The sequence below is a fragment of the Dipteris shenzhenensis genome, chromosome 1 (genome assembly GCF_047967505.1).
Source record: "Dipteris shenzhenensis isolate YYH24624 ecotype China chromosome 1, Dip_SZ_1.0, whole genome shotgun sequence".
Taxonomy (NCBI): Eukaryota; Viridiplantae; Streptophyta; class Polypodiopsida; order Gleicheniales; family Dipteridaceae; genus Dipteris; species Dipteris shenzhenensis.
The window spans coordinates 25002045-25015608 of record NC_141596.1 but is presented as its reverse complement, the minus strand read 5'-3'; the positions used below and the strand labels follow the sequence as shown (position 1 = coordinate 25015608).

At 45.2% G+C, this 13564-nt stretch overlaps 1 protein-coding gene across 4 annotated transcripts in view; it reads right to left on the bottom strand.

Annotated features, from left to right (window-relative positions):
* Positions 1 to 6558: 6558 nt before the first annotated feature.
* LOC147905588 (Transducin/WD40 repeat-like superfamily protein) overlaps positions 6559 to 13564 on the bottom strand; it is a 45449-nt gene continuing 38443 nt past the window's right edge. For all 4 annotated transcript variants that reach the window (XM_087380770.1, XM_087380762.1, XM_087380755.1 and 1 more), the window contains one exon: positions 6559 to 7164. In XM_087380770.1, the coding sequence (XP_087236896.1) occupies positions 6782 to 7164 (383 nt within the window). In that variant the 3' untranslated portion in view covers positions 6559 to 6781. The remainder of the gene's footprint in view (positions 7165 to 13564) is intronic.

The following is a 13564-nucleotide window of genomic DNA, read 5'->3' as shown; positions in this document are numbered from 1 at the left end:
TCTTTTCGGTGGATTTTCCAGGATCCGCAGGACATACTCGACGAAGATCTTTTGGTGCTTATGCTGGAGCTTATGCTGGAGATACGTGCTGGATGAATCTGTTGAAAAAGCGACAAGACATGTCGCATCAGAAAAGTGCCGAGCGAGGAGGCAGCTCGGGAGGAGGGCTGTAGAAGGTTCGCAGGAGGTCCTCTGCCTGTTCACATCCCATTCGTCTCTTTGTTGAAGGACTTGGTAATCCATTAGAATGCATCCACAGCTCAGGAAACCCCATATCCGAAACTCGTATAGATGAAGGTCTCAATTGTCATTCCAGTGCTCCAAGACTATCTTCCAAGGGCTTATCTTCTTGTCAGCTTAGATGAACGTGCATGCGACTTACGACTTTCCCTTTCGTAAGCTTCTGTCATAGGGTTTAAAGGCGTTACGAATCGCCCACATGGGGAGAATATTTGATCAATTCGGTTTGACCTCTCGCAGTGGAGTGGAAGCTGTGGATATGAGAACATCAAGTCAGGTTCTTGCGGTTGTGTCGTCCTTTCAATCAGAAGAGCAAGCGGGATTGATGGCAAGTATTTGCATGCCGTGGACCGCAAGTTGGATAGGTTATTGAAGCGATCCAGGCAACGATCCTTTGACAAAGTTCGAAGGAGCTTTGATAAAAGGACAAGCGCTTTACGAATCGCCTTCACCACAGATTCTGACCCGCCATTCAGGTCTCATGTTTTGGAAAGATCTAATCCATCCCACCACGGGTCCATCTTTTGGAGTGGCAAATGCTTTTGTCAAGGCTAGGATAGGTAGGCAGGGAGCTCTCTGTGAAATCTTTGGCAGCTCAGAGGCCGAGCCATCAAATGTGTGTTTTATAGTAGAAGCCTTGTGGTTTGCAGCTGCTGTCCGTATAATGCAGGAGTTGGGAATCTTTGTGCAGTATATATTTCGAGAACTCTCAATTAAGTGCATTGAAGCTGGAATGGCGAGGTCTTCCTAGGCGAAGTTGATAATAGGTGGATGTTCAGGGTTACAAACCAAACGTTGCTTCTGTGACGCAGGGGTCTAACAGACACAGTAGATTCAAGCAACCAGCGAGCCATGGCTAGACTACTGCCGACGAACGGGTTACTTTACTTTGTCCATTCCATGCCTTTTATTCTCAGTAGTTGAGATGAAATGCCAGGACCAACCTCCTAACGGGTAGGTGTATCCATGGATCTGAGGGCCACAGTGGGAACTTATAAAGCTTCCAAAATAATTAGCCCTATATTAGGCTCAGGTGGACCTTCCTTTCTGTGAATGAGCTTATGATGCCCTTAATATTAATCATGACGCCTTGTTCCAGAGGAGAAATTGGTATTTCATGTTGGGAGGAGTTTATTCTCTGCATTCTTTTCACCTGGGTTCTGAAGCCAAGTCTTGATCACCATGTGGTAGAAGCTGAAGGAGCTTTTGTCTCTGATGAAGGAATTGGTTTTCCTGATTAGTGAACGTCCTCTCCTTTTACAGGCTGGTTGGATACAGCAGCCAAGATTCAATATGTATTATGTTAAATATTGAAGAGATTCTTGCCATCGGGTTGGAAGGACACACTTTAGTCTTGGGCATGTCACGTAATGGAGGGTTGCCTTAGGCATGCATGGGAATGGAGGGGTGTTCTTTATTGAGACACAGAGGCTGAACATCCTGTAGGAGGATGCAGGATAATATTCTGATTTGTACGATTAGATTAACTAGATTAAATAGAGCCCTGATTTAAACAGAGAGTCGCAAACAGATTCCATGATTGTCAACCTGACAGGGAGCCTTGGTGCTTTCCTTTAGTATGGCTAGTATTACACGCAAACAGGGATGGATGGAATTCTTATCAGCCGAAGGCTGAAAGGCAGATATATTAGGAGCTGTGGGTGCCTTTGGCTATTCCTCTTTCTTTTCTGCTTAAGGTTCCTTACAACAGACAATGCTCTACTGCTTTATGCCTTCAATTGAAAGAGACCTTTTATGGTGTATAACCTCATGTATTCAAGATAATGTCCTTCAGATGAAGGCACTGGCAGCCTATCATAAAGTGAAATATACTCCTTTGTCACGAATGAAATGATAATGTCCTTCAGATGAAGGCACTGGCAGCCTATCATAGAGTGAAATATACTTCTTTGTCATGAACAAAATCTTTTTGGTTTTTTAGTAAGTTCCCCTCTCTCTCACTCTCCTCAATTTCTCTCTATCACTTTAGGCAGGCCTGTTGAATACTAAAAAGTATTCACCTTGTTAAGAGCCAATTGCTCTTTTTTTTCTTTTTGCCTCTGCCTCTGACTGTGCTTCCTGAACTTTTGCTGGCTGGTTTGGCCTTCTCTCTTCTTCTTGGGATGGGTTTTGTGGGTGTGGGCCGTAGAGGGGCCAAAGATGATAACGGTGTTTTGTCCTTAAAGGCATTGCCAAGGTTGTCTAGGATGGGGGGGATTCTCTCTTCAGAAGCCCCCACGCAATACTAGAGTCCCCTTGTTAGAAAGCATGGATCACCTCATCTAGCCTATGCGAAAGGAAAGCCCGCCTCTTACGACGTATAAGACGACATGAGATCTGCCTCGAATATGGGTTCTAGGGCATCTTCCAGCCATGTTGCAGATTGAGTCGTGGAGAGTGATCAAGTACCAGCATGTTAACCCACTGCTACAAGAGTGCTTGAGGAATGAGCAAAGTCAGGGGGGAGGGCAAGGGGATTGCATCATTTGTTTGGTGTGTAGCAGTCGAGATGTTGAATGCTAGGTGGAAGTAGTCAATGTTGAGTGAAGAGGGGGGGGAGGGGGGGGACTATAAAGTCATGCGCTCATGACACAGAGGACTTGTCCCCCTCCATGCGGGAATTAAGCAAGGCCGTTAGCTAATGGCCATCTTCGAAGACCATTATATACGATCAAGTCATGTATTGCCTCCATCTCCAATAAATGTTGCCCATACTGTATCATGTGTAGAGGATCTTCTGAGTGCCTTACCATCGCAAAGATATGCTAGGTATCCATCTCTAGTACTTTAATGGGGCCCGATCCAAGGTCTAGTAAGATCATCTATAAGTCAGCTAAAAGGAGTATCTCTCCCCATCTAGAGAACTCCATGATATCATCGTGTATTATCTCATATAGGTTGTGCCCCTTTGTAGTTACCTCATGCGCATAGGATGATGTATTCAAAGAGATGAAGCACTCTGCAATGAATAGTGGATGTGCATCAAGTGACTGAATTTGTATCCATATGCCGTGCATGCTCTTTGTCTGTAAGTTGTCTCAGATGTGATCTAAAAAGAATTGCTACGCCCCCAAAGCCTCGTATCTCACAGTCTACCTCATCTTCTTCCTATGAGCCAACTCCCAGGTTTGTTCCATCACTTCGGGTAGTCCTCTTTGTAAACTCTGGTATGGTCTCAATGCAGAAGACAACATCTCTATCAATGTAAGTCTTTGAGAACCCTCTTGGGTCAAACCAAAGGGTACCATTGCAATTCCACACAGCCAACTCAATCTGTTTTGTATCCCCATTCCATAAGCCTTATGACATTGTCATGTGTTGTCTGCATCCCTCTCTTCTCTTTGTACTTTTTCTCAAATAGTTACCTTGCCATCTTTGTATGCAACCCACTTCCCTTGCTATCTTGCTACCATCACTCGAACCATCCCCTCCCTCCGACACTTTTCTCTTAGGAGCATGAGACTAAGTATGTGATGCTCCCCTTCAATGTTGCCCTCATACCCATGTAGTGGATCTGCATGTTGCTGTCCGAAACCTCACTAGCATTGGCCTTGTTGGTGCATTGGCCTTTCCTCCTTCCAAGCTCCCTCAAAGGTGAGGCTCTCATCTTGGTAATCAATGCTTCAACATCCACCATCGGGTATCCCCCATTGCTAATCCTCTAATAAGGACATTTAGAGCCTTGATGTTCCTTCTCTAATCCTCCTCTAGGGAAACAAATGCTTACACTATCCCCTCCCTCCGATCTTGGCGATCAATGCTTCAGCAATCATCATCAGGTATCCCCCATTGCAAATCCTCTAATAAGGACATTTAGAGCCTTGATGTTCGTTCTATTATCCTCCTCTAGTGCATTGGGGCGTGAGACTAAGTATGTCCTCCCCTTCAATATTGCCCTCATATCCATGCAGGTGGATCTGTCCACCGATGTCCCGAATCTCACTACCATTGGCCATGTCGGTGCATCAGCCTCTAACAAGGACATTTAGAGCCTTGTTACTCCTCTTATCCTCCTCCAAGGCATTTGGATGCCCGAACCATTTCCTCCCTTCAATCCTTTTCTAGTCTCCAAGCTGCCTCGAAGGTGAGGTTGACACCCCATTGCTAATCCTCTACCAATGATATTTAGAGCCTTGTTGTTCCTTCTCTCATATCCTTCAAGGCATTGGACATGAACTCTTTCTTTGGGGCTGACGTGCCCTTTTTGACTACTACTTCCCATTCTCACATCTCTACCTTCCCTTTAATTATTTGTTGGGAGAATTTAGTGTGCTTTCCCTACATAGCGGCCTACATCAACATTTCCTTCATGAGCTCTTCATTTTCTGATTTAAACTCTTCAATTGTCTTGCATGCCTTTGTCTCCTCTTGTTCTTGGAGAATAATCATTTTCTCTTTAAGTGTATTCAGATCATCATTGATGGGTGGTTGAATCTCCCCTTTTTTGAGTTGAGTATATGCCCTCAAGGTCATTGAGACATGGTTGTTGGCTTTTGCATCCAACACTAGGACCATTTTCTCTTGCATCTTGCTTAGTTGGGACCCCATGTCCACCTTGATTTTTGCCTTCCACTTGTCAATCTCCTCTTGCATGGAGAGACACAACCTACACTTGAGCTCATCATTGTCCTTTTTCTCCCCGACTTCTTTCGTAGGTGGCATTTTGTAGACCTCTTTCATGGTGGTCTAGCATGTTTTGTATGGTCACTCATCTCCACTGTAGTTACTCAAATGAAGCTATATTTTGTCTCTCACCCCTCTAGTCCTTTTATCTAGCCAGCTATCCATGCTGGACACAATTTTGCACTTATTACTCTGAAAGACTCGAATGCAATTCATCCCTTACATATTAGATCACCTTGCATATAGATTATCTAGTGCCTTTTACATTGTTGCTAATCTTCCCTCACCATTGAATTAGCAACGACAACAGAATGTAATAGCAATTCACACTGAATTAGCAACAATAGCATGTCTCCATTTTTCATTGTCCCTCCTTGAGGTCCTTCAGCATGAGATTTGTGCAATCTTGGAGAGGGGTTGCGATTAAGGACTTAATGCTTAATTTTTTGGGTGTACAAAGCTTAGCTTGATTGGCCACCCCGCTCCCCCTCCACAACTAATTAATTAATAGGTGGTTTTTACCAATTGGGGGGCCTATTGAGACAGTACATGTGATCTTTTACCACTAGTGGAACCCCTTACCAACCCCTCTCCTCTCCCCTTCTTATCACACTGCTTCACCTTTTTTGACCATACTGCAATGCTGGATGTAAGGATACAAGTTCCCTATGCGTCTCACTTTCAAGGTTCGAAGTGCTTGCTGCATACTCCCTCTTCCATGACTCTTTCTTTTGACACAACCACTCCGACCATAGATCCACACCACTCAAGGAAAACAAGGGCATGAAAACAAGCAAGCAGCTGACTGTCCAGCCACTTGGCTTGGTTAGAGAGCCCGTTGTGCCCATTTTCCAAGGGCATGAAAATGGCAAGTGTCTTGTTGGTACAGCCATGTCCAAGCTCTGACAACCCATGCTTACCCCTCCAACCAAACCAAACTACCGAGAGCCTATGGGAGCTTTTGCTGAACTATGGGTTCTTTAGCGCAAGCAACTAAGCTTAAGCATGGCGAAGCAACAACCCAACACAAAATAATAGACTCGCATGCAAAACAAGAGGTTGCTATGAAGAGCTCAATGAGGAGAGAAGTGCATGAAGGGTTGCCACGAAGTGAGGGGGGATTGCAAAGTCGTGAACTCGGTGAAGGTGAGTAAATATAAGGGAGATGGTAAAGTTCACAAGCTAATGTTTCATTTAGGCATAGCATGGAGGATTACACAGGTCTATATGTCATAGGTTGCCACATAGGCATAGTCACATCACCACTGAGTACATACACGTACACGCAACCACTAAGGCTAAGGCCTTCGTGTAGTAGTCTGTCCCACCCATGGCCAAATTGCGCATCACCAACGTTATGGCAGTATTCACAAATCTGTTGGGACTTCCAAGTCATCCCCAAGTCTGCCACCTCATCTAGACGGGTTGCCTTGTCATCCGTGGGGCTGCCACCTCATCTAGAGGACTGCTATATCATTTGCAGGGCTTCCACCTCATCCAGAGAACAGCGAAGTACCACACGCTCCATTATAAAAATTAGATAAGGGAAACACCTGAATTTACCTTATATGAATAGCAGTCTTTTCATACCCCGTTCTCGGATTTATGCATGGCTTGTCAGTAGAATAAGTTTACACGCATGTTAAAATTTCATACTTGCATGTATTAATTATTATTTGGCCCATGAGAACACGGTGAGAGAATAATTAAAATAAAAGTCGTTTTCTAAAGTAAAGTGTCCTGCCCTGAACAACAGGTTCACCTTATCCTCTAATAAAACCAGCCCCGGTCTGTTCAAGAAAATATAAAACATCTTTCTCTTTCTTTCCCCGTGTTGCTTACCTTCCTGTACGTGTAGATAGTAACTGCTCTGAAGTTTTCTGAGTATTTTAAAATCTGTGGTAAAGACAAAGGCAAATTAATCTCCATCCGACACTTCAGGAGATTCACTAGTATCAAAATCAGGAAGCATGGGCACGAAGGTACAACAAAATGCTTCCCGGTCTTTTAAAAGTAGTGATGTTCCCTCAGGATTCCATTTCAGATCGGACACCACAAACTGAGGAAGTGGAACGTTTACACAGCAAGCACCAGCAGGGGTCCACATGTACAAATGGGAGCTACCAGTACAAAGAGCAAGACGAGGATAGATTGGATCCCACGCTGCTGCTCGAATAGGCTCTTTCTGAATCAGAAGGGCAGCAAGTTCAAGTCGAGATATATCCCAAATCCAGAGTACTGTTGGCATATTGTCATTGCGTGTAAGAAGATAATGACTGTCCATGCTCCACGCCAACAAACCTGTAAGAAGCAGCTCACATGACTAGCATAACACAGAATGCTTTGATTTGGTCGTCTAGCTAGAAAATTGACAATTGTTCCTGATGTGATAGTCCCAGTATGGTCTATACCTTATACACAGCACTAGTGATGCCATTGCTATCTAAAACATGATGTCACTAGAACTTCACATCTCTGGTTTTCATCCAGATAAGCACATACCAATGAGAAGTTTCCAAACTTACCAACAACGTCAGAAAGAACATGCATGCAATTTGACAAGCGTCTCCATTCACGAAGAAAAAAAAAATCTCACCATGCAAAATTAGTCTCCATTCCATAACATCCCTATCCCTATCACAGTGTTACATAGGTCAAAGATGCACTTTTGTTCTTTTATGGAAGAGAGGAGAGAAAATTGGATCAGATTTTCTAGACTTCGGAATGGATTTGATCTAACCTTGTACCTAGTGTTGGATCCTACTAAGGTCAATGATGGCGGTTACCTAAGCGGGTGGTCGTAGTCATATGGAACACTATAGAAACTATCGTTGGATGCATGGGAACTCCTCTTAAGTAGTGGAATTCAAACCTTTATCAATGATGTGGAATGAATCTATCTTGGATGATCATGGTAGACCTCTGGCTGCTTTGGCTTATATGGAGTGGTCCAAATGGGAGAGGTCTCTTGCATCTTCTGTGGGATCTTGGAGCATTTAAGAACCTGCTTGAAGAGCAAAAAAAACGCATGGTTAGTCATCACAAAGGGAGTGGTGGAAGAACTGGTTAGATATATGCAGCTATCCCTTTGGAATGGGCCAAAACAATGAATCCACATACATAGCACAAGCTAGCTGGCGAGATTAGGAGGTGTGAGGGAGAAGTCACTCTTTAACCTCTCTTAAGGGTCGAGTCATGTGGCATTGACACAATGTGCCTAACCATGATGCAACAAGACACATGCATGGACGCCATATATCACCGGGACATGAATTTCTAAGCTTTAGGAATTTACGGTGACTGCCCTAGCCTCCAACTGATTAAAACAGTTCCACGAGCCACGTTTGGCTAGCTGGCTTGGAAAGCAAGCAGAAAAGTTGAAATTTGCATTCAGGGCTGTAATCTAGACCATAGAAGAACATGAAGAGGCAAGTCACAGGCTGGGAAAGTGCTCCAGGGCTATTCTATCACATCGCCTTGCTGATTTTTGACTACCAGGGCAGTCTGTGGGCTGTTGGTGGGCTGTTAGAGCTGCTAGAAGCTCAAAAACGAAATTCCTTTTTGTGCCAAGAGCCTCCAAATCAGTTCGTTTTTGCAGCATGCCTATTGTTCATGCCTTCCCAGAGGCCCAAATCTGATTCGCACTTCTTCCAAGAGTTTTCCAAGCTAGGTGCCTATCAAAATCACAATTTTCCAAGCAATTTGAAGCTTCCAAAACTCGATTTGCTTCCAGACTTGGCGATTCTCTTCGAGTAGGTTTTCTGGGGTTGCTTATGCTGATTTTCACCTGCCAGGGTGCCAGAGATCTTGCCAAGGAGTTTCATTTTTCCATGTTTGCTGATTTCCCAAGTTTTCCTGAGCTTTCTGATCGGTTGATTGCTTTCCTACTGCCTCAGAACCTTCAGATCCTTTTGCTTTGTTCAGCTGGTCTTTCTGTTTGCCAAGAGCAACCAAGTGTGGTTGTTTTGATGGCCGCTGTCTTGCTAGGACTCCCTTGACGGGTATTCTGAGCTACCAAGACAGACTGAGTTGTTTTGCTGGCCTCTGTCCTGCTAGGACTCCCTTGACGGGTATTCAGAGCTACCAAGACGGATTGGGCTGATTTTCTCCTACCAGAACTCCCCTAGTGGGTATCAAAGCTGCTAGGTTAGAACCCTCAGCCAGATTTGGAAGAAGCGCTGCCATGAAATGTTGCAATGGACCGGGATACCTTTTCTGTGATTGCATAGAAGGACAGAAGTGCTTGTGATCGGATTATTCAGTTGGCTGTTTGTGGGCTGATGCACTACGGTGCTATTCTTGTATTTGTAAGTCTTCTAAATAAAAGATAAAGAAATACCGAAAGGGGTGCTAAGTTTAGGGCCAATCTAGTCTCCGGCTTCGCGACAGGGGCAATCTAGCTCCTTGTCCTTAATCTATGATTATTTGTTTGACAGTTATTGTTTTCTCGTTGGCTATAACAAGGTCTCACAGGACTAGCATACAACATAATGCTGCAAGTCGTGCATGAGCATAATGGAATCGTACGATGAGGCGCTGCTCTCAGTTGGAGTCTCTCCCCACTCGACAAGCCCTCTCAATCTCGTGCTATGCCACCCCCAGAGTGGTAGCCACAAAGGTAGTCACATCGCTCATCGATGTTGCTTCAGTGCACGAGATGCCACGTACTCTAACGTTGAGAGCCTTACTAGCCCTATACTGCTGCTCCATGAGTGTGGCTGAAACGGTTGCATTCTTGTTTCGTCACATCCACCCACCTGGATGACGGTAAGGCTTTCCTCATAAGTGTCCTTGAAGTAGATGATGAAAGGTTGCTCTCATGTGGGGTCTTGCCCTACTCAATAGAGTCTCTCAATTTACTATGTTTCGAGCCTTGTAGCATAAAAGCCACAAAGTTGGTTACATTCTTGATGGAAGTGGATGCTGTATGGGGGATCCCTTTGACTTTATTGTTCAGAGCCTTATTTTACCTCTACTAATGATTTGGAATGGTGGATGAAGCCACGGCCTTTGAAGGCTCCCGTTTTGTAACTTCTACCCATCTAGCAGTTTCTATAATAGTCGATTACATGGTGTCTATCTATGCCTCAGCTGCTAGCCCATTGCTCGAGGTTATCACTATGGATGCCACCTCCTTAAAGACTATAATATCTATTGACCAAGGTTGTGAATGAGGGAATCCTACTCCATCTCTCAATTACAGATAGCATACTCACAATCTGTGCCTCCGCCACTGTTGTACTTCCCGGAGCTGTATGTGGTGACCTCCTTCCGCAGCTACGAAATGTCATGTCTAAGTCTCGGGATGAGGCCATTCTGCTCTTGAATAATGCAAGCATGCTCCTGTATGACACGAGCTTGCTGCTGGGGTGAAACAGTCCTGCTCTTGTGTGAAGCGAGTTAACTCCACCTCCTGTGCTCGTACACTGTGCACCTCCAATGAGCAGAGACTCCCAAGCATTTGGTGGCTCAGCTCGTGGGAGCTCAGGTCTCCGAGCAATCTGAAACTGAAAAGGGCGTGGTATGAAAGTAGGGGGTGGGGCTAGATGGTAGGCAGGTGCTTGATGGGTGAGATATGGAGATGACTGAGACCAAGGTGAGATGATTCTAGTTGGAGGCGGGAGAGACGGCAGATTGAAAGGGAGAGGTGAGAGGAAGGATGAGGAGTAATGTGGGCTTGTGTAAGTGATCTCCGATGTGGATGACATAAGTGATGAATCCGATGACGAATCTGAGGGTTTATGGCTAATGCACGCCGTGCATATGAGCGCCCGTTTTTTGGACCCTTGCATGCACCCCAACATGAGATTATATTGATTTGGGTGATGCCTTTCTGTGCCGCAGAGCACTTCCTTGATGAATGCCAGGCCACCTTTCGGCTCATAGTTTTTTGCTTCTACGCAAGCTGAGCCATCTATATTGGGCCAACCTACGGGTATGCATCCGTTCAGTACTGCACCAACGAGTATGCCTGGATTTAGTATTGGGTTGCAAGGCAGCTGCAAGGACGAGATTCAGAGTAATGTATAGGCGATCGCAACCATATCCACGAGATCTGGCTCTTCTCTTCCGTTACGACTTTGCAACTGTGGTGAAGAAGCTCCCTTCAAATCAGCCAAAGGGGACGGGGACGGGGACGGGGTTGTAGTGCAGTCGAGGTGGAGGGCTTAAGGCAAGGTGCTGTAGAAGCGGTCTGCGCAACCGTACAGAGGGTAGGAGAAGGGCTGTGGGTTGGGGGCGGAGCCCATGGAGGAGAGGCTAGCATGGTGCGACAGAGGCATCCCAAGCGGGGGGGGTGTGTGTGTGTGTGTGTGTGTGTGTTTGGAGGTTGGGGGGGGGGGGGGGGGGCTAGCAAGGTAAGGAGCACATGACAACTGACTAAAGTCCGCATGAGACCCTTTCGAATCTTGGGACTAGCGAGCACTATCAACTAATAGTAATCCCTTACATCCAACGAGAAAATATTACAAACTTGTTATGCAGTGAGTACTTGTCCGACTAGTTTGTGTACGAGTCCCAGTACCTTGTTGCGGTGTTCGAAAATCTCCTTCCAAGTAGCTTCCTAGCTTTTTCGCTGAGATGGGCAGACTCTCCATTGTGCATGCTCTGGCTAACCTATGCATCATGTGTGGTCTCTGTGTCCTTGGCTCCACTACTCCATCCCGTCTCTTCCCACTGATCCATGATGTCCTCGTGTTGGATGTCTCCTCCTCTACTCCACTGTGTCTTGGGGCTGACAATAAAGCCTAAAAATATGGGACATGGGTTCTTGCACATGGTCAACCTCTTGTGGCACTCTCACCTCCTACTGCCTGATCTACTGCAATAAGGTCTCTCTGCGTCGCCACGTCTCCATCAAGTAGAAGCCATCACAAACCTGGTCATGAAAGTGGATCAGCCAAGAGAGTGGCCCAAAACCGTGTCCCTCCTAAAAAAGACAATGGTACCGTCCTCAAATCTCATAGTATGCAATGCATAGGACGTGCTCCTCTATCTCTTACCTCACATGAGCATAGCCTACATATCCTCTGCTCCCTAGGCGTGTATGTGGCTCTCGCTGCCTCAATCCTCAACTAGTGGGAGAAGACCCATATCTGTCTGATGGTAATCCTCAATGCATGTGAGACCCATCTGTCCTCTGGACATGAGCTTCTGATAATCATCCTGTCCTCTGATACTCTTAAGAGATCGTTGCAGTAAATTTGGATCTTGGTGGGGAACTCCTACCCCCCCCCTAACTCTGCGATGTGTATAGCTGGAGTAGATCCAACCGTATGATACGGTTGATCTCATCTCGTGAAATCTAGAGGGACGGGGCGTCCAAACTGTACTGGGAGGGGTGAAGGAGGTCAAACCGAATACCCTGGCTAGCAAACCATTTGGATATGCGTGCATAGCACGCCTTGCGAACCCCGATCTCGACTAATCGCCTAGATGATTTGGTGCCACTCTCAATAGTCTCCAGCTGGACAAGGGCCCAGACCCTGTGAAGATATGTCAACGTTTGAAAGATGGCATCGATCTAGAGAGGGAGTATCAAGGTCTTCAAAGACCAAAGGGTGTATGAGAAAGAAAGAAAGTAATTTATAGTCTACGAAAGACCGAAATGTCGATGCAAACTAAAGTACCCATTGTCTTCCTCCCATGAAGCCAGAAGTATTTCAACTGCAAGTTCAAGTGAGACTAAAAAACAGAATCACTAAAGGATTGAGAGTCCATCAAAACCAAAATGTCAATTAAGGACTTAGAGTCCATCCTAGTGTCTTAGAAGACTTTATGTATTACATCAATTAAGGACTAAGTGCCTCCACATCCACATTGGTGTCTTAGCCAATTCGAATCTTCAATGAGAGCAATGCCTTAACGATATACTACCCACTTGCCATTCTTTCAAGTTGTTCAGGAGCAAGGTCTTCTACTATCCATATCTTGGAGCCTTCTAAGACTTTTGTTTGGCAAAGGATTGCAGACCTATCCTCTTGTGTCTTGAATGTGACAATGGCATGATTTCGTGGTGCGCATTGGAATGCCTCAACTACTGTAGTATCCCAAGTGAGCATGAGCATGGCGTTTGCTATAGTTTCACGACATTGCTCACATGGTAAAAGAAACTTTTAAATCCTCTCTTACCCAATGCTCCCCGACAAACCCCCAATACACACATTAAGTGCAAACTTCTCCCTAGCTTTCTCCTCCTTAGACGCTCATCTACATTCTTCTGATGCTTTGCTTTGCTGTTTTGTAATTTTTTGATGGCTTCCTTCCGGCAAGATGTGATGAAGACTATGCAAGTGGTGTGACGAGGGATGTCGTCTAAGATGGGTGTGGGCTGGTCACGAGCGTCATGCAGTGTGTCCATATAAACTTCCAAAGACTAGGGTCCTTCATAAGACACAATGACATCCTTTCACAGAGCTTCATTCAAAACTTTGGATTTATTGCTATTCAGGATACCCAAGAGCTCTTGTTCATGTTAAGGCAAGAAACCACTGTTTCTTTCATTGCACTAAGCATCGATACTCTTTTCTGGTTTGTTCTTGGTGAGGGTATCCTTGTTGGCCTTGAAGTGCCAATGTTGCCTAAACACTTTGCACTTCCACATGTTTTTTAAGCTTTCATTTGAAATCAAATTATCAAGCTTGGAAATAACCTGCTAAGGGGAATCGCTCACACATTGGTATACAACTTCTTGAATGCGTTC